Consider the following 21,715-nt stretch of genomic DNA (forward strand, 5'->3'; position numbering starts at 1 on the left):
TATGGGGAATTCTTTACAACCACTAATTTAATTATAATTAAAAACTTACCATTCAGTAGAACTTTCAACAGTGATGGAAATGTTCTTGGTCTGATCTTTCTATGATGGTAGCCATTAGCCACATGTGGCTGTTACTCCTTGGAAATGCAGCTAATGTGGCTAGAACTGAATTTTTAATTTTAACGAATTTCAACTTGGTTTTAAACAGCCACACATTGCCAGCGGCTACCCTGCTGGACAGCGATTACTGCTTTAACATAATTTTATAGGACTGCTTTGTACCCATGGACTTTCTCCAGGAGAAACTGATAGGACTCCCAAAATAATGCAGTCTTACACCTGCAAACAGCTTATTTACTAGAAACAATTTATGACTCATTCCATCCCCCACCCCAACCATTATCAAGGTACCCAGGATGGGTGCCTCACTCGTCCCCTCAGGGTAAGCCTGTGATGCCAGCTTCAGGAAGGAAGGGTACTTACCCTCACCCAATGGAAGTTCCTCTTCTTGCTCGCTGGGGCAAGGCAGCAGGGGCTGCAGGGGCTCCATGTTAATGATGAGCTGTTTGTTCAAGGAGTAGGAGCTGCGGCTCTGCGTCATGTTGGCTCTGAAAACAAACACAAACCAGAGGGAATTGGTTTCCATTGCGAATGCCAGCCCCTCTATCCTGATCCACTATCCAAGTTGGGAGCTGTCTCTAGACTCCCACAGTGGAGTCCCACATAACACTTAGGACATACAGCCCTTTTTAGGGTTCTGACAAAATGTCCATGTGTTCTAATATAACACAGTGAAAGAAAAGATATTTCCCCATATGTCACCAGACAGAGGCATACCAGGTGACAACACGGGCATCGAAAAAGACATGGGAGGCAGGTGTCACTGAACTAGATACACAGAAAAGTGAATGAAGGGCATGGCTCAAAGTAATTTAACAACCACCAAAAAAGCCAAAAACGAAAACATACCCCAGTCAGGCAGCTTCAAGCTACCTTGCCGTTGCTGGATGTCCAATATTTAATATCTATGGTTAATACTCCCATTCAAATGCACACCCCTCTCACCAGCCACAGAAGCTCTGCTTCTGAAGGCAGCATACATGTGGTCTTGGCTGCGAAGGACAGCAGATGGCAAGGAAAATGTACGAATGTCTCGTTGAGACTATGGCTGATAGCGGAAAGCCCGTCTATACTCCCTGCTGCAGGGAGACCAGCTGTCTGCCCTGAAGGATAGGGAGGTGGGGCATCTCTAGTGGGTGTTTCAGCATCCTTCCCCTCCTGTTTCCTGTCAAAACCCAAACCAATGCACCCCTTCAAAGATGGTGTCAAATGTCTCCTCCCTTTTGATGCCCTCCCTGGATGGCCCTCACAACACATTTTCATTCATTCATTCTCTCTCTCTCCCCTCACACTACCTCCCTTCTTTCCCATCTCATGGCATTTGGCACCTCTGTCTCTCTGTCATTACTGCTGTACTAATCAGCACCACCTTGACAAGCACCTTGAGGGCCGAGACTGATCTATCCCTTCTGGTGTGCCTTACAGCAACCCCAGAGGTATCTTATTAAAGGCTGTTCACATTTGAAATTGAAGCAAATTGAATGCAATCCTGGCTTGATATAAGTTGCCATTTCAGATTGGCTTTGGCGTTCCCCAGGTTGGTTATAGGACTGTCTTATAGCCCAGGCATTTCTGTTTGGCACGGGACAAGGGAAGGAGAAGAACCTGGTACCCTCCACAGCTGGCACTGGCTGGAAAAAAAAATTATGAAGACTTGCTTAACCATGGAGTCCTGGCCTTCATTATTTCCCCTCTACAACCTCTTTGCAGCTGGTATGTACACACTGGATGGTCTGCCTTGTTCCGGTGAGCCATGGTCGTTGCATGAAGTCACTCACTCTCTAGAACTATGATTTTCAGACTTTTTGATGGAGACCCGCACTAAGAAATGCATTTTATATCTCTTCTCTATATACACAAGTAAAGCAAATGTTTCATGCAACAACAGTAACTCTTGTTATGTGTGATTCATTTTTTCCCCCATTCTATTTCATTTTGTTTGAAGTGGTCTATTTTCATTTCATGAGCCATTAATGTGTTACTGCCACAGCTGGAAAGCACGTATCCCATGGAGGAGAGTGATGGCCAACGGTCCTCTGGGAACTCTAAGGAGGGGCACCTGACCCTGTTGTGGAGGAAGGGAGAGCCAGGAAGGACCTCTCAGGGGAGGTGATGCGTGTGGCACGTCCTGGCAAGCATGGCGGGGCTGACAAGGAATGAAATGGAGACAGTGTTTCCTTGCACAGGGGAGGGGAGGGGAGGGGAGGGGTAAGGAAGAGAGATTAAAATCTACCATGAACAGTTTCTTCCTTTACTGTGAATGGCCCTCAGTTTTTTGAGCTTTCATAGGATTTCCTTTGGACCTGCAGCCTTCATGACCATGATTCTAGCTCTGCAAACCACATGTCGCCATGTTTGTGTGGACCATGGAGCTTTCTGACCTCTGCCCATTTTCCATTGTTGCACGAACAATCTCTCTGCCCCACCTCTGGCCGCCCATGCCAGCTGACTGGCAGCAGGTCCATCCCCCAGAAATTACTGCACATCATCAAGGAGGGCCTGTAATGAGCCTTTATGGAGGATCTTTTGCTCCACAGCAGCCCCCCCCACCTGCAGATATAAAGCATCCTGCCACCTGCCCCCCTCCACTGCCAGCACTGCGACGTCTGCCCAATTGCCCAGTGCGGGGACAGGCTGAGCTCACCAAGTGGGACCTCACAGGTGTGAGCCTGCTGGGCACTGGCTGGTCAGGACGATGCCAGCTCAGCACCCATGCTCCCAGGCTCCTGCTGCCACAGTGTAGCAGAGGCCAATGGCCAGGGTCACGGGGGGTTAGGGTCTGCTTAGTGTTAGGCCAGATGAACCACACGGTCGATCACAACCCTGGAACTCTCCCGTTCTATGATTCAGAGGTGAACCCTGCCTCCAGATAAGTACAAGACTCAGATAAACCCAAAGGTGGACACGGCTAGCGTTTCCTTGGAGCACAAAGAAGCCGGGGCTCGAGACCTTGGTGCTGGGTACGGGTACAGCCAGAGGGTAAGAATAATCAAAATTAGAATCAAAATGCACGTCTCCCACCCTTTCTCTACCAACCTCTGTAGACCACACGTTACCTTTTCATACCTCTCTCCTTGCAACCTTTTTAAAGGTGCCTGCTGATCCTGGTTTCATTTAAAGCAAGAGCTCACCAGCAGTTTTACTACTAATAAATATAATGCCAGAATTTGATGGCTCCTTTTTGAGTTTACGTAGTGGTTTATATATTTGACTATGTTTGTTTTTTCTCAGGATACCTGTGAAACAGGCAAGAAAAATACCATATTCACAGATGAGGCCACTGAGACTCAGTGAAGTTACAGAACTTGACTGAAGATACTTCAGATAAGCAGACTCAGATCATCTGATTCTCAACCAGTGCTTTTGCTGTGCTTTCCACTGCCTTCCTGCACTTTCTGCAGGATTTATCCTGTAGTGTCCCAGAGAGGACTTTGTTCACTACTGCTAATATCTTGCTCTCTGGCCATATGAGTTTCCACTGTGTCGGGTGGTCTTCTGGAAGATGTGCCAACATCCCAGTCAGCCCCCCCCCCGCCCTTCCACCTGAGCTCCTGATGTAACAGCTTCTCTGGCTCAAGTCTCCCCAAGCCAGGTTAGGGTCTGTGCCGTGATTCCCATTCTCAAAATCCACCAGTCAACAGATACCGCAAAATGCCTGACCCACTTAGTACTCAGCACAGAACTGTTTTCTAATGAAACAGTCACTGAGAATTCTGTTGAGGTAAAAAGGTTTTCTTTGGAAACTGTAAGGACATTCGAAGATTGGCTTCAAAAACTGATGGCATAATATAGAGCAACTAATACAAGGCTCGTGAATTCCTGCACCAGTCCTTGCAGTGAAGCAAGTGCTGTTGGCCTGTCGTCAAAACTCCATCTGAAGCAGCTTTAATGAGAACATGTCTGTTAAATTCTAGCTTCCCATTTTTGGATCAGAGACAGGAATAATATCATCACCTCCCATTTGTATGGCACTTTCTCATTTTTAAAGCACTTTTTTTATGCCCGTAACAAAATCTAGAAGTTGGGCAAAGTAATATTCTGAATCTCATTTTATAGATGAGTAAATTGATGATCAGAGAAGTTAAGAGACTTACCCAAGACCACACAGCTTATAAGCAGCACAACCAAGATTAGACCACACAGCTTGTAAGCAACACAACCAAGTTTGTGACCCCTAGATCGGTGCTCGTTTCAGGTCCAAATGCTAGATGGCTCACACAGCCAGCCCTGGGCTCACCGAGCTGCAGCCTTTTGCCTCACTGGGCCCCTGGCATGAATGAGCGAGTCTCACCAAGCAACCAGCCCAGGAGGGCTTTGCTTGGGGATCTTGTCATCAGCAAAGATCAGTGAGCTAGCATGAGAGTTAGCTTTTTCTCCCTTTGGGAAAAAAAAAAAAAATCCCAAGACAGTGTTCTCGATCTGTGTCGTCTCTCTAAACCCACACACCTCAGCAAAAGTAGTAGTCCATGAACTTTCTGTTCTTTGAAGAGTACACTCTCAAGTGTGAGGGAAGACAGCCAACTGTAGCCTTACTGTCACCATTCTAAAGGAGAGCTCATCTCTGAACACAGCCGGAGAAAGAGGTCATTACTATACTCTCACTTTTGACAGTCACATCAAAGAAGCCAAAATAATTCAAAAACAAGTGCTTAAGAAAAAAAATGTCCTACCATGCAACTGGCCACTGGGAAGAAATGAGAAATTGCCACTGAAAGTGGTATGTCTCCATGGCTCTGATAGCACTATTGCCTCCTGAGAGTTCATGGTCCCCCAGGGCAGCACCTTGGACAGATCTCAGGTCTCGGAAAATTGCAGGCACGCCGCTGTCGCCCCACACTCCTGGTTCATATGTTCAATCAACAACTACGTACGGACTTCTACTATATGCCAAGTGCTGGGTTAGGTGTTGAGTGATACACAGATGACCAAACAGACACAAGCCTTTTCCTCCCACAGCTTGCTCTGCATTGTTACTTTTTGAGTTTTGAGAGATACTGCCAAAAAACTGAGGACCAGAGAGGTGTCCTGAACATGTGGACTCAACGGGCTTCATATACACATAAAAGGGGTCAGTGGAAGGGAAACAAATAGCATATGAACCAGTGTCTCAAGAGCCTATAGATCCTTGTTTGCAGTAACATCCCTGGGAGATTGTAGAAGATTCCAGAAAAGGGAAACTATAAATTGACTGATGCCTCATTTCCCATTCCCTCTGGTGGTTCGGTCCATTCTGGGAAAAGAGTCCACTATGGCCACTCTGCTCCCTTCACTCCCACAGCCTCGCTACTCAAAATGTGGTCCATGAACCAGCCACATGGCCACCACCTGGGAGCTCATTAGAAATGCCAGATTCATGAATCAGAATCTGATTTTAACAAGATCCATAGGTGATCCCTGTCTAAGTTAAAGTTTGAGAAGCCCTGATCTAGGAATCCTTGATTCCCATAAATTATGCGAATCTCAGTTGAAAAAAGAAATACTTTCTCAAATTATTTCTGATCTCATTAACCATTTATATATGATAACTACGGGATTCTTGGAAAGTCTTACGTATTGGGAATATGAGTCTCTGAAAGCATTATGTTAAAAACGGTTTCCTTCTTTGTGTTTGTGCTGTCAAGAGAACTCCCCAGGTCGTTAAGCGTCTGCCTTCGGCTCAGGGCGCGATCCCGGCGTTATGGGATCGAGCCCCACATCAGGCTCCTCCGCTGGGAGCCTGCTTCTTCCTCTCCCACTCCCCCTGCTTGCGTTCCCTCTCTCTCTGGCTGTCTCTGTCAAATAAAAAAATAAAATCTTAAAAAAAAAAAAAAAAGAACTCCCCAGCATTAAGCATTTCTATTTCTATTTCTATTTCTATTTCTATTTCTATTTCTATTTCTATTTCCATTTCTTCTTCTTCTATTTCTTCTTCTTCTCCTTCTCCTTCTTCTTCTTCTTTTTCAAGATCAAACATTCACACTTCAAGTTAGGAGAATAAAACCCAAGCAGAGCCCCTGGGGCGTTTCTGCCTCCCAGCTTCTAAGAGAATGCCAGAGGTTTTCTGGGTGGCAAATGTTACAAAGAAAAAAACACAGGCTTAGGTCTGCCACAAAAAAAAATTTATGACTTTAGATAAATCTTTTAACTTCTTCAAGACCCAAGTTCCCTTCTCTATAAAATAGAAGCATCAAATTAGGTGATCCTTAAGGTCATTTCTGGCCCAGAGTCTAGGAAAGTTCAAATGATACATTTTATCATTTCCTCTTTTTCATCTCTGCCACACTGAGGAACCACAATTTGTGGTAGAAGAGGGACTGTAAAGACTATTTTAAAAATAAATAAATACGGGGGCGCCTGGGTGGCACAGTCGTTAAGCGTCTGCCTTCGGCCCAGGGTGTGATCCCGGCGTTCTGGGATCGAGCCCCACATCAGGCTCCTCTGCTATGAGCCTGCTTCTTCCTCTCCCACTCCCGCTGCTTGTGTTCCCTCTCTCGCTGGCTGTCTCTATCTCTGTCGAATAAATAAAATCTTTAAAAAAAAATAAAAATAAATAAATACAAATAAAAGACTAGTGTTATCAAGGAGTAGGCTAGAAGACTTTCACGGTTCTGCCACAGTACTCCAGCTTCCCTAGCCCTCAGCCTTCTCCTGCTTCGAGAAGCAGGAAAGACCACTTCTGCAGACGTGCACATGACAGCTTCCCACTGGGTCACCCAAACCAGGAATGAATTATTCCCTGTACACGTCTGCATGGGAACCTATGCCAACTACAGTCCTGCTCCCCTGTGTGGGAGAGAGGTGCCGTCTGGATGCCGTGCCGGGTTGGCTCAGCCACACTTCCAAGAGACCCAGCAACCCAGGGAATAAGGTAAGAGGCACCCTGCTCACTGGGTCATGCTGTAAATAGAGGAGACTGGGCAAATAGGAGCACAAGGGAGACTCCTCCAAGTCCAAAGAAGGGCAAGGAAGGAACAGGTGCAACCAGTGTGTGGGAGCCTCCTAAAAAAACATAACTTAGGATGATCTTGCCTTCAAGAAGGGGAATGTCATGATGCGAACATACAGCTTTAGGTATTTAGCATGTTTGAGGTTTAGGGTGTGCAATGATCTATGTGTCGTGGTGATATAAAGTCCAACGTGACCAAGAGAATATTTAATTCCTCAGAACGGCACATAGCCACATTATGAAGATGCGGACTCTTGAACCACCAACGACGATGTTCCTCATTCCTCTGAGTGACCTTTGGTTTATTTGACAGAGACAGCCAGAGAGAGAGGGAACACAAGCAGCGGGAGTGGGAGAGGAAGAAGCAGGCTCCCAGCGGAGGAGCCTGATGTGGGGCTCGATCCCAGAACGCTGGGATCACGCCCTGAGCCGAAGGCAGATGCTTAACGACTGCGCCACCCCGGCACCCCTCTGAGTGACCTTTGGGAGTGAGGAGCCCCAGGAGTGACGAGCACCCCCTGCCTTCCTCGTGTGAAATAGTCTAAGAGAAGCTGGGCCAGTGGGTACTGGCCACGTCTGATGAACAGAGGCAGGAACAGAGAGCAGTTCTAAGAGGACAGGACGACAGACTCGGCCAAAAGATGACACTGCTGTGCGTCACACACACTGTTCATGTGACTCTCCAGGCCCAACCAAGCCAATGACTCCCCACAGAGCAAGCAACTCAAAACAGAGTCGGGCCACACTCACGCCATGGCCCTGTCAGGTCTGTCCCTGGGAGATTTCCAGGACAGCAAGAGGGACGTGCCTGGAAACAGACATGCCCACACTGACACAGGTAAAGGCAGCTGGGGCCCTTACGCCCCCTCCTGTTATAGATAATTTGGCAAAGCAAGCTTGAAATCCTTCTGTCCATCCCAGAAGCCTCCCAGAGCCCAGGACGACCCCGCTTACCTGTGTACCTCTGGAGGCTCCCTCTGGATTTTAGAGCTGGCCTCCACCACCTCTTTGGCAACTTTACCACTGTAAAAGAAAAACACAACATGTGTGCACGCACACTCAGAGCAGAAGGGGAGGGGTGTGCACGTGTATTTTTTTAACTTCACAATGGCCTGATCCCCTCTAGAAATCCATACCTTCTCTTCCTCCATCAGAGAAGTTACTATGGAATTTGAGGGGGACCCATGACTGTCAGACATGAGTGGAATGAAAAAGGAGGACCAAAACAGGCATACGAACCAAAGCACACTGATTTATAAGCAAAATATTCAAAAAGTAAATGGGTGCCCCCACCCCAACCCACCATCAAAATGGAACCACAGGTACCCACCTATATCGAAATCTACTTCCTTTAAAAAATATCTTGCTGCTTGACACGGTCTTGATCTGACTGGATTTTGCATACCTTAAGAAGAAGCAAAACAGAGGTGGTAGTGACATTGTCAAGCCCGAGTGAGACAGGCTATAAAATGTGGTGACTGGATATTTTTGACTATAAGAAATATATGCTATTAGAAGATTGCAAGCATGCCCACACACCTGAAAGAGAAGTTTCACCAAAAAATACTTTCTTTCACTATGTGTATTACATTCTGCTTTTTTTTTTTTTTTAAGTAGGCTCCATGCCCGACATGGGGCTTGAACTCAAGACCTTGAGATCGAGAGTCACGTGCTCTACCAACTGAGCCAGCCAGGTGCCCCTCTTTCTGTTCCTTCTAAATGCTGGGGAGGGCCCACACGTTTAGTTTCAGAATTGGTTATTGGGTCACGACCTGCAGAAAGGACCAGGCAACGGTGACAATCAAAAGGGATTCTTCCCCAATTTCCACTTGAAAGATATGGAGAAGATGGATTGTGCCGGGGTGGGGGGGGGGTGGTTCTCATCTGTGGTTGAACCAACACTGCAGGAGAAGACAGCTTCCCAGTGACATGGATCACTCACCATGTCACAGAGAAGCCACCTACCGTGTCCTGCCCGAAAGAGACCACAGGGCTCATGTCACCAGAGACACGGTCACTGGCTTAAGTATTCTCCAGTGAGGTCACCATGGCCCAGTGCCCTTTAAAGGAACCCAGGCTGGGAGACGACTAAGACACACGCGGAACAAGAAACCCAGCCAAGCACTGATTCAGCTGCTCTGAGCGCCCCCGTAACCACGATCAAAACCACAGCACTCTGGAAAACAATGGAAACGTGGGCTGCGTGCAGGCCCCACACAGGGCACTAAATGGCCGGGACTGCTGGGGATGCCTCTCGGCAATCACTTTAGACCTCGTGCAACTAAACCCAAGTTAGGAAGAATGGTCTCCAAGAGTTCGGGACCATTTAAAATATTGAGAGTCACAAAATCTTAATAGAAAAACCACACAGAATGATATGTTGTATAGAATTCTGAGCGAAGGGGCGCCTGGGTGGCACAGCGGTTAAGCGTCTGCCTTCGGCTCAGGGCGTGATCCGGCGTTATGGGATCGAGCCCCACATCGGGCTCCTCCGCTGGAAGCCTGCTTCTTCCTCTCCCACTCCCGCTGCTTGTGTTCCCTCTCTCGCTGGCTATCTCTATCTCTGTCAAATAAATAAATAAAATCTTTAAAAAAAAAAAAAAATTCTGAGCGAAGACGTGCACATAGCCAGGGCTCTGGTTAGAAGTTTCCATGTAGGCAGCGATCCCCAACACTGGGCATCTCGAAGCTTTAGTTCCTTTGTTCAGCAATTGTCCACCAAATGCCGAGCCTGCTCCACACCCCCCCCCCCCTGACTAAGTTCAGGGGCGACACATGGCCTCTGCATTCATGGAGTGTAAGGTCTAGAAGGGAAATGGATATTAATCTAAAAATCACATAGGTGAATAACTCTAAATTGCGGTGGGGGCCATGAAGGAAAAGATGCAATGAGAGCATGGGAGGGGGAGACTAATCCAGCCTGGGGGCCACGGGTCTGAGATCCGGGGATGGGCAGGTGGCAGGCAGGGTTCTGGGCGGAAGGCTCAGCGGGCACAGAGCCCAGAGAGCTCGAGCACTGGAGGAACTAAAAAGATCTGATGCCCACTTCCCTATGTTATTATTATTGTAATTACAAACCCACAAACATACATTTTCCCCCCTAATTTAGCATGGCCTGACCTTAAGCTGTCCTAGTTAAGGATTTTGGCCTCTGTCCTGGGAACCATGGCAATCCATAGGCACACTCTTTTGCAAAGAAGCCCCTTCTCCCCTTCCACTTCTGCAAATGGCCTGAGCCAACAGAGAAGGGCACTGGGGATAAATGAGGAGCAGGGAGACCGAGATGGTAGGAGAGGAGGTACAGGCCTTGGGGGAGGGGCACAGATTCCATTTCAAGGCAGGGCCTGAAGATGATGGCGTGGGAGCCCTTAAGGATGGGTGGGAGCATATGAGATCCACACCCGGGAGGCTCCAGGCACCCCAGACAAAATCCCCAGCCAGCCACGCTAACATGGGGCAGGAGTCCCACGTGCCCTCCTCTTCCAGCAAGGGCACGCCTGCTCCAGGCGCACCTGCCCCCGCCCCCCACACACACACCCAGGGAGCTGTGAGCCCGACATGTTATCTACAGGGGCCTGAGAAAAGGGCCGTCTTCATCTCCTCCCCATCTTCTTGGCAGGGTTGCTGCTCCCAAGCCTCAGAGGTGGGAGGCAGAGAAACCTTTAAAGAAGCTTCTGTCTTTAGGGGCACCTGGGTGAGCGTCTGCCTTCGGCTCAGGTCATGATCCCAGGGTCCTGGGATGGAGCCCCGCACTGGGCTCCTTGCCCAGTGGAGAGCCTGCCTCTCCCTCTCCCTCTGCCTGCTTCTCCCCCTGCTTGTGCATCCACGAGCTCTCTGTCAAATACATAAATAAAATCTAAAAAAAAAAAAAAAAAAAAAAAAAGGCTTCTCTTTAAAATGTTTGTTATTACTGTTCTAGGTTTTAAAGATCCTTGGGGCAAAGTAGTCTGCTAAGATCAAGAGCCCTAATTGCGGTTTTTAGCCCATGAAAGTAATGTAGCATGGTGCCAACTATACCTCAATAAAAACATTAATTAAAAAAGAAAAAGAGCCTTAATTGGAGTTTTCAAAGGCAACTCTGTGCCTAGGTTATATAGAAGATACCAGAAGCTCAAAGAGGTGTGGCAAGCCCAGCTGTTCTAGGGAGCCCCCTGTGGGGAGAGGAGGCGGCTGTGCTCTTCCCTGGGTGAGCCTCAGCTCCGCGCTTCCAGCTTTCAGAGAGAAGACACATTTCGCAGAGAAAGTGAACAGCCCGCCTGCTCAGGGTGTGAGGAGCGGAAACAGTGCTGGCTTCTTTGTGGCAGCTGATCGGCCTTGATGAACATCTGTGTCATGTCATTCGCTCAGAGACACTCGGCTGAGAGCGTGACCACCGATCCCCCACCCTTTCAAATGTGCAGACGGACGCCCCACCGTGTTTGGGTTGAGAGTTTAATGGAATTTTCACAGGGGAGCTGATTCGGAGAACTTGAGCAGCCCTGGGACATGGGAAGCACAGGAGGGATGGAGGAAGATGGTCAGGAGGAAAGGAAGGTCACCAGGTGATAGGACACACCTCCAGTTGTTCCCAAACCTGGCCATGTGGCAGCAGCATCTAGAACGAGGGTTAGAATGCCGGTGCCCAGGCTCCATCACTAGAGATTCTCATCCGGCAGGTCTGCCGTGGGTCCGGGAGTTTGTGTTTTTATCAAACACCCCGACTTCATTCCAAGGCAGCCCACTTGCCCCTGAGAACCTCTGAGTCCCCAAATTCTCCCTGAATGACCCAAGAGGTGGTGTTTTACCTGGAAGAGCAGAAGCCCAAAGCTCCTCCTACCTGCTCTTGGTCCTGCAACCTTGGTCAAGTCATGTAGCTTTTCCCAGCTCTCATTTCTCCATGAATTTTTTTAAGGGAGAGGGAGGGTATTACCATACTTAACTCATAGTGTTCTGAGGAGCGTTCAGTGAGCTCAAGTTATTTGAAAGCACCTGCTCATTATATGTTTCTCGCCCTCCCTAATATCACTCTCAAAACCTCTCCATTGACTTCTCATTCTTGAGCACCAAAGCCAGTCCTCTGGTTCATGGAGATTCTGGGGAACAATTTCACGCCTTGTGACAGCCAATGAGAGAACCTTTCTGCTCTAACTAGCTGACGGGCTCCGGTGCTCAGTTGACCAGGCTCTCACATCAACAATGAGCCCAGAGCAAACATCTACCCACTGCAGGCAACAAATGCACAACCTATCTGAACGGCAGTCCTCTCTCCTTCAGCCTTCTTCCCCGCCTGCCTTCTCCCCACCGCCACCTGCAACTCCCCATCAAAATCCCGGCACAGAAGCTACAGAAGACTCTTCTCAAACATCTGACCTACTATGGGCCTTGTACTATCCAAAGCATCTCAAACATATTCATTCATTTTATCTTCACAGCTCTCTCCTAAGAGGAAGCAATCCACCTTTTTATGTGAGGAAACTGAGGCACAGAGGGGTTAAGTCACATAACCATGGTAACACAATAGACCTGGGGGAACTGGGAGCACCTGGGTGGCTCAGTCAGTTAAGCATCTGCCTTCGGCTCAGGTCATGATCTCCCGGTCCTGGGATCGAGCCCCATGTCAGGCTCCTTGCTCAGCAGGGAGCCTGCTTCTCCCTCTCCCTCTGCTGCTCACCCTGCTTGTGCTCTCTCTCCTCTCAATCTCTCTCTTTCTGCTAACTAAATAAAATCTTAAAAAAAAAAAAAAAAAAAGAACTGGTGGAACGGGGCTGCAAGTCCAGGTCTGTCTGTATTTTTAAAATAATGCATTAGCCATGCAGGTTCTGGTCTCAAAAAGCATCAGATTCACCTGAGACAAGTCTCAAACACAAGTTTCTGCTTCAGTAAGTCTGGGGTGGAGCCCAAGAATCTGCATTTCTAGCAAGCTCCCAAGAGATGCTGATCGGAGGAACCTACTTAGAGAATCACTGGATTAGAGCATTTAAGCCTAGCCTGCACATGAGCACCACCTGGGAAAGATTTATTTCTACCAACATCTAGCTCCCTCACCCCAGATTCTTGTTTTTTTAAATGACAAATTTATTGAGACATAATCCACATACCATAAAGTTCACCCTTCTAGATTGCACACTTCAGTGGTCTTGACTATAATTCACAAAATTTTTTATGTTTATTTATTTTTAAAGATTTTATTTATTTATTTGACAGAGATAGTGACAGCCAGCAAGAGAGGGAACACAAGCAGGGGGAGTGGGAGGAAGAAGCAGGCTCCCAGCGGAGGAGCCTGATGTGGGGCTTGATCCCAGAACGCCGCGATCACTCCCTGAGCCGAAGGCAGACGCTTAACGACTGTGCCACCCAGGCGCCCCAATAATTCACAAAATTTTTTAAAAATGAGAAAACATTTTCATCACCCAGGAAGAACCAACCTCCCATTACTCCCCTCATCTCCTCCACTCCCAATCCTAGACAAGCAGGAATCTACTGTCTCTCGATTTCTCTATTCTGGACATTTCATACAAATTGAATCATACAATATGTGGCCTTTTGAGAAGGCTTTGGCTTCTTTTTACTTAGTGGAATGTCCACAGCTTGGTATGTTTTGAAAAGCTCCCCCGGGTGGTTCTCATGTGCAGTCAGCGCTGAGAACCACTAGTTTAGAACCTTGGGACTCAAAAGTGTAGACCAGGGGCCTGCAGCACAGCCTCACCAGCTTATTAGAAATATGGACTCTGGGGGTGCCAGGGTGGCTCAGTCAGTTAAGCATCAGGCTCTTGATGTCCGCTCAGGTCATGAGCTCGTGGGTCATGGAATTGAGCCCAACATCGCACTCCACACTCAGAAGGAGTCTGCTTGAGATGCTCTCCCTCTCCCTCTGCTCCTCCCCCTGCTTACACGCTCTCTCTCAAATTAAGAAAGGAAGGAAGGAAGGAAGGAAGGAAGGAAGGAAGGAAGGAAGGAAGGAAGGAAGAAAGAAAGAAAGAAAGAAAGAAAGAAAGAAAGAAAGAAAGAAAGAAAGAAAGAAAGAAAGAAAGAAAGAAAGAAAGAAAGAAATATGGACTCTGATGCCCCACCCCGATCTACTGAACCACACTCCACATTCTCGCGGGATCTCCGGGTCATTCACGTGCTCACTGAGGTGTGCGAGTCTCGCATGTAGGGAGCTCTCAGGGTCCTTTTCTACCGGATGTAATGCCGTTTCTCTGACACGATGTGCACCAGACTCTGGGTAAGAAATTTCTTAGGGACTGCCTTTATTCCCTCCAATAATTCCATACAAAGTTGAGGGTAAAGAGGGTCATTTGAGCCTCTACATTATCCCCAGTGCCCAGCACAGCACCTGGCATGAAACAGGTGTGACAGACTCATTGAACAGAAATTCTCCAAGCCACTGAAGCCTTCAGTGAATCTGTGTGCTTTCAGGGACCCCGCACTCTGGGGGTGGCAGCACCTAGAAACCACACGGCATAAAGGAAGCTCTGAAACGGTGACTGTCTGTGTCAGGGATCCCCTGGGATTTGGAGGAGGAGGCAAAATCAGAGTTTCTGCACTGGGCTCCATTCCCAGCCAGCAGATCTCAGAGCCAAGGCTTTCAAACCTGATCGTGGCCCCGGGCCCACTGACGACCAACCGCACATTTCATGTGGTAAAAGCCCACCAGGGAATTCCTAGGCATCAGCCACCGGGCCTCCCTGTTCCCATGGCAGGTAAAATAGACAAAGAAGGAGCAAACCGCCCCCAGCCCAGGAAACAAAATCAGGACCTTGCTCTGCCAGCCAAAACCATCACAATGCAGTGATGGGACAGAGCTAGAAACAGGCACGCGCCCCTGAGCTAAACAGAATCAGAACCCTTCAGAGTCCCAGCGACCAGGCTCTGTGACCAATGGGCACTCAAAAATCTTTAGTCATTAGTGGGGAGGGGGTTGTCATGGTCACTGCTGCACAGCTAAGCACTCCCCGGCAGGTGTTACCAATCACATTCCACGGATGAAAAACAAAGTTGGGGCTCAAAGTTCAAGTGCTTTGTTCCAGGCCACACTGCTAGGAAGTGACAGAGTCAAGACTCAAAGCCAAGCCTTTCACCTCCAAGGTCCTTGCTCGTGAACACGAGGCCACAGTGAGGCAAATGAATCACGCCTGAGTCCCTGTCCCCTCCATTCTATAAATGAGAAGGCTGAGGCCAGACTTGTCCGAGGTCACACAGCCTAGTCAGAACAGGCGGTATCTTTCTTTCTCCGTAAGGAACAGGGGTAGTTATGGAACAATGAAGGAACAAAAGGGTCCAAGAAAACTCAGATCAGTACAAATATCAGGGATTAGAGATCTTCATGAGAGAGGCGGGGTAGGCTGGCCTAACCAAAGCAGAGGTGCAAGGACTTTGGTCACCTCTGTACAGGAGGTCCCCAATGTATGATGGTTTGATTCATGGTATTTTTAACTTAAGATGAGTTTATCAGGGCATAGCTCCAACCTAAGTCAAGGAAGTCAAGGGAGATCTGTACAGTGCCACTCGTGACCACTAAACCCTCCAAGTCTCCAGAAGCATCCACAGAAGACTGGGAGGGAGTCCTCTGATATGCCTAGTTGGCCCATCAAATGATAGGATTATCACACTGACCTCTTTACTAGCTGCAAGCTAAGTTGTGTACCCTAAAATCTGCAAAACGAGTTCCCGGTTCACAGGTTTTTCTCCTTCTTCCCCCTCCTTTCAATTCTGTTTTTGTCTTTATTTGATGCTAGCAATCAATGGACTCCCTCACACGTGATAAAACAATGTGTGTGCAACAGAATGAATTAATGCCCTAAGTTATTCTTCGATGGAGATCTAGGAGTTCCCCTAAAGGATCTTCAAAGCCTTGCTAAAGTCCTCTCAAGTAGGGCTGACTCAGAAGCCTCCAAAGGTCTCCCCGCTGGGTGTTCTCCTCTCCTACTCCCGCCCCTTCCACCACCTGTGGTCAGCAACCATCAACCATACCCTTTACTCCTCTGCTGCCCCCTTCACGATGGCTGAGCCCTCTGTCCGGACCCAAGAGCTCCTGGCCCCTCATCTCCTCCCTGTCTACTTCATGTACCCTCCACTCCAGCCTTGCATGGCCGCTCACATTCCCCAACATCTTCCACTTTCCCGCCTTGGTCTGAAAGGGACTTCCACCTCCTGGCTCCCCTGGGAGCAAGACTCACCCCAACTCCAGGATACCCTTCAGGATTTTATTTGTACTTCCCTTTTGGTCTCTACCATGAAATACAATTCTCCCGAGGATAGGAACCATGCCTTATCAATTGCTCCAGGAAATATTTTTTGAATGCCTGGGGTCTCTGGCAAATACAATGATAAACAGACCCAGTTCCTTCCTTCAGAGAGATCTGATCTAGTATAGATATGTACATAAAAATCCAAAATAAAATAAGTCACGATCCATCTTGTTTTGCTTTGTTTCAAAACTCCGTCTACCAGCTCCCTCATTTGTGAGAAAACATTCATTCAAAATGACTCAATGTCTCTAAATGATCCCTTGACAAGAACCAGATGATTTCATTAAAGGAGGAACACAGACTTCCAAAAGCTCAGGCTCCAAAAACAGTTTGTCAGTGTATCAAAAAATTAAGTATAGAGTTACCCGATGATCTAAAAACTCCACTCCTAGGCATAAACCTAACAGAACTGTCCACAGAAAAACTTTTACATGAATATTCGTAGCAGCATTATTTATAATAGCTAAAAAGAGGGAACAATCCAAATGTCCGTCGACTGGTGAGCGGATAAAATGTGGTCTATCCAAACAATGGATTATTATTCAGTCATGGAAAGAAATACTGATGCCTGCTACCACATGGTAACCTTGAAAACATGACCTTAAGTGAAAGAAGCCAGGCACAAAAGGCCACATAGTTTATGATTCTGTTTAGATGAAATGTCCAGAATGGGTGAATCCATAAACACGGAAAGGAAACCAGTGGTTGCCAAGGTCTGGGGAGAGGCGGGGAATGGGGAGTGACTGTTAATGGGTGCAAGGTTTCTTTTTGAGGGGATAAGAATGTCCTGGAATTGGATAGCAGTGACGGAATTGGATAGCAGTGACGGTTGCATGACTTTGTGAATGATACTAAAAACCACTGGCTGTATACTTTAAAAGGGTGATTTTTATGGTATGTGATCTCATTTTTTCAAATAATTAAAAACAACAGCAAAATACACATAGGCTGCAACTGGAGACAGAGCATCAAACCCTCTGCCCCTCCCTCTCTCAGCTCTCGTGGGCAGTGACAGGCCTGGACATGGTTTCAGAGGCAATCAGGTGCCCTTATATACCAGTTCCCAAACACCCCACAGGACCCACTGATGCCTTGAGGTGAAGACGGTTGTGGGAAGGTCTTTTGACACATACCCTCACTCACTTTGGAGGTCATCTCAGCCAAGGGCTTTCAAACTATCCTCCTGATAGGATCTGGCCGGGACAAAGAGATCTCCCAGGACACAAGACTCTCAATGCTGAGCCTGGGGAAGGCCGGGCAAATGCAGACAACTGGTCACCCGAGCTCCTGAGATGCAGTGAGCAACAGGTGAAGGGTCTTCAGTCCCCGAGTCCTCACCAACAACCACAGCTCCTCTATTTTTATCCTTTCTTACCTACTAGGTTTTGCCTACACTTGTTTGAGGAAAAGAGTTCTGTGGATAAAAAAGGATTTGAAAAAGATTGTCCAAGACATCATTCTCCTGATCCTTGTCAGCCAAAGCCCAGGAGGTTCAGAGACTCAGCATTTTCAGAGACACAAGTCTAATGAGCACAGCAGAATTCAGTGTAGGGGTGAGAGCAAAGGCTGCCTGGATGAGCTCCAGGGGCCAGCTGATACCCTGGGCAGGGCTAGCCTGGGCTCCTGACTGTGTCCCTCACCACCACTCTCCCAATCAGCAGGTGTGTCTCAAAGAGAAGCTGGAACTCGGTGGGATGATCATAAATTTGAAGCTCTCTTGAAACCTGAGAGCTTTATGGATGATTTCTGAAGTCCTGTCCAGAACTGACTTTCCATGATGCGAGCCTCTGACCACATTCCACCCACAAGCCTTTGGCTCTCATCTCTGAATGCTGAAGGCTTCTTACTACAAACACCTGTGACTTTCTGCCAAAGCTTTCCTTCTCTGGTTGTGAGAACACATTCAGCCCACACTCAGAGTAAGCCAGAGAGCATTAACTCTGCCCTCTAAAGTGGCCTTCAACCAAAATGAGCGGGGAGTTGGTAGACAAACAGCCCGGGCCCTTTGCTGGTCAGTGGGAGAACTCTGAGGCAAGTTCTACAGCCTGACAGAGTTCCCCAGGAGAGCTGCGCACAGCTGCCCTCAGGAATGACCTGATGGACGACATGCCCTATGTTGCTGGCTGCCCCACCTCCCTTCCCCACCCCCACCCCCACCGGTGTATCCAGAAACCATATCCCAAAGAAACTACTTGCACTCAACTCTTCTCAAGGTCTGCTTCTGAGTGGGGCACCCAACCAAAATCAGATTCTGTGATATGTTGAATGGAAATAGCAATGCAAAAAAAAAAAAAAAAAAAAGCACCCATTGCAATTCTATGGGCATCACCCTGCGTGGAGCTCAGGCTTGGTTGGGAGTGACCCTGCACAATGCACCAAATTTACAATTCCCTTAAATATGATTTAAAAAAACTGAATTAAAAGAAATGAATATGCAGCTATTTGTAAAACATAAGTGGTTCCATGGATGCTGTTACAACCTATGATTAAATGAATAAAAGCTACGTACTTATAAAAGGCCTGGTTCTCCACCCCACACTTCCAAAGATGTTTGCAGGCAGCTGGTGTGGAAGTATGGAATGCCAACACGGCTTTTTTCTAATAAAAAAGACAAAACAAGAAAGGGCATGTGAAACAGAGTATTTACCAATTTGTACTCCCCCCACCTGCTGAACAGAGTAAAAGGAACTTAGGCATTGCTGTGGTCTTAAAAGGGCTGTTGAAATGGTGCCCCGCCTCCTTCACCCTTTGCAGATGCCCCAGATCTAGCTGGACCCTGTTTCTAACAAAAAACAGCCTCACAGTCAATCCTTCTCAACAACCCAGGAATCACCCGCCTCTCAATCACACTTGGGTTCCTTTAAAAACTTTGCCATGGCTGAGTAATCCATGCTTGATCTAAAGACTAGGCAAGAAAATCTGCAAACCTCCAGACCTAGCCCTGAGGTTCACAGTTTCCACGACGGCCTCCTCTCAAATGCCGTCCCTGATGAGCCCAAACTCCATCCGGCAGCTTCCTTGAGACTCCTGGGATGGATAGACTCTATTTATAAAACTCTCTCTTACACTGTTGGTGGGAATGCAAGTTGGTACGGCCACTTTGGAAAACAGTGTGGAGGTCCCTTAAAAAGTTAAAAATAGAGGTACCCTATGATCCAGCCATTGCACTACTGGGTATTTACCCCAAAGTTACAGACGTAGTGAAGAGAAGGGCCATATGCACCCCAATGTTCATAGCAGCATTGTCCACAATAGCTAAGTCGTGGAAGGAGCCGAGATGCCCTCCAACAGATGACTGGCTTAAGAAGCTGTGGTCCATATATACAATGGAATATTACTCAGCCATCAGCAAGAACAATTACCCAACATTTGCAGCAACATGGACGGGACTGGAGAAGATTATGCGAAGTGAAATAAGTCAAGCAGAGAAAGACAATTATCATATGGTTTCACTCATTTATGGAACATAAGAACTAGGAAGATCGGTAGGAGAAGGAAGGGAAGAATGAAGGGGGGTAAACAGAAGGGGGAATGAACCATGAGAGACTATGGACTCTGGGAAACAAACTGAGGGCTTCAGAGGGGAGGGGGGTGGGGGACTGGGATAGACCGGTGATGGGTAGTAAGGAGGGCACGTATTGCATGGTGCACTGGGTGTTATACGCAAACAATGAATCATGGAACTTTAAATCAAAAACTAGGGATGTACTCTATGGTGACTAACATAACATAATAAAAAATTGTTATTTAAAAAAAGCTGTTAATTCCAATAAATGTTGATGGAAATTTGAAAAAAAAACAAAACAAAACCAAAAAAACCCTCTTGCCAGCAGTGGTTGAATATCCAGCTTTGGAAGTATTCTTTGCTGGTTTCATAAATCTATATTTTGGCAGACTACAGAGGTAGGAGGAGGCTCCATTTTCCTTTTTTTTTTTTAAATTCAAATTCCAGTTAGTTAACATGCAGTATAATATGAGTTTCAGGAGCAGTTTCCACTTTCTATCCCAGTCTATTTTTTACACAGCAGTATATGGTCAAGCATTGCTCCCTGACTTTGTTCTTTTTTCTTAAATTTTTTATTTAAATTCAATTTGGTTAACATGTCGTGGACTATTAGTTTCAGGGGTAGAATTTAGTGATTCATCAGTTGCGTATAACACCCAGTGCTCATTACATCACGTGCTTCCTTAAGGCCCATCGCCCAGTTGCCCCATCCACCCCCTCCAGCAACCCTCAGTTTGTTCCCTGTAGTTAAGAGTCTCTTATGATTTGTCTCCCTATTTTCAACTTATTTTATTTTTCCTTCCCTTCCCCTATGTTCATCTGTTTTGTTTCCTAAATTCCACATACGAGTGAAATCATAAGGCATTTGTCTTTCTCTGCTGGACTCATTTCACTGACTTTGTTCTTAAATGTGCAAACCCCTATTTGTTTACCTCTAAAATGTTCAGCAAACAGCTCCCATTATCATTGTAAACTTCAAAGTGGTGCTGTCTGGGGTTACAACACTAAAGGCACGTTTTATGCTCACATCCCTCTCTCGTGCGCGCGCACACACACACACACACACACACAACTACAGGTTTAGAAAAGCAGTCACTGACCTCCTTCTGGGTGCCAATCACATAAAATGTCTTCCCTTCAAACTTCAATTTGTAGACATCTGGCCTAAGAAAAGAAAATCTCGTTGGGTGAGAAGGAAAAAAAGAAAGTGGCAGCTAACCCAGGTACCTGGGTTTCCCACAGGAATCTGGCTGCCTCGCAAATACCAAGCCGACTGCAATGAAACAAGATATTATCTTATCATCAGTGAAGGCCTAATGAGCAGTGAAAAGCCCCCAAGTGAATTATACAGCAATTTTCTTCCCAAGAGAGGATCCGGAGGCAGCTCGGAATTATTTCTTCCATTTTGTACAGTCAAGCTGCGTCTTTCTTCCAAGGAGCTCTGGAGCTTTTGTGAACGTTAACGACCAAAACAATATTAATTGGCCAGCCTCCTTTGCGAGGTAGGAAGGATATGATTATTTCCGGTCCGGGTAATGGAACGATATGGATTCACAGTGTCTGTCTCCCTCGCTCTTTCACATCCATCTTCGAGAAACGCACACACCAGGCTGCAAAATTTTCATTTCTGCTCTCCCTGCTCACGAGAGAATAGTTTTACTAAATATTGAGAGGTTGTGAGGACAGCTTGACACATGGTAGTCAAAAGAGGGACTTTGGGTTTTTATCTTAAGGAGCTGCTCAATTAAAATCAGCCTGAAATGGGGACCCTAGGTCACCTCCTTGGTGAGCAGCAATGTGTAAAGAGAGGAGACAATTCTATTTTTATTCCTTTGATCTGATTTCTAGGAGGGTGATTTGTGCCCCTGTGTTTTTTCCTGAGGGGAAAAGAACAGTGTGGCCACATTAAGCCGTTCGAACTTAGGAGAGGATTTG

At 47.1% G+C, this 21,715-nt stretch overlaps 1 protein-coding gene across 2 annotated transcripts in view; it reads right to left on the reverse strand.

Annotated features, from left to right (window-relative positions):
* Positions 1 to 21,715, reverse strand: part of FRMD3 (FERM domain containing 3) — a 287,242-nt gene that overhangs the window by 55,891 nt on the left and 209,636 nt on the right. For both annotated transcript variants that reach the window (XM_045780850.2, XM_045780849.2), the window contains exons 9-13: positions 20,881 to 20,944; positions 18,785 to 18,873; positions 8,376 to 8,450; positions 8,000 to 8,068; positions 484 to 608 (exon numbers count right to left, since the gene is read on the reverse strand). In XM_045780850.2, coding sequence (XP_045636806.1) covers positions 484 to 608; positions 8,000 to 8,068; positions 8,376 to 8,450; positions 18,785 to 18,873; positions 20,881 to 20,944 — 422 coding nt within the window. The remainder of the gene's footprint in view (positions 1 to 483; positions 609 to 7,999; positions 8,069 to 8,375; positions 8,451 to 18,784; positions 18,874 to 20,880; positions 20,945 to 21,715) is intronic.

Source organism: Ursus americanus, chromosome 34 (genome assembly GCF_024610735.1).
Source record: "Ursus americanus isolate L20-20 chromosome 34, mUrsAme1.1.p, whole genome shotgun sequence".
NCBI classification, from domain to species: domain Eukaryota; kingdom Metazoa; phylum Chordata; class Mammalia; order Carnivora; family Ursidae; genus Ursus; species Ursus americanus.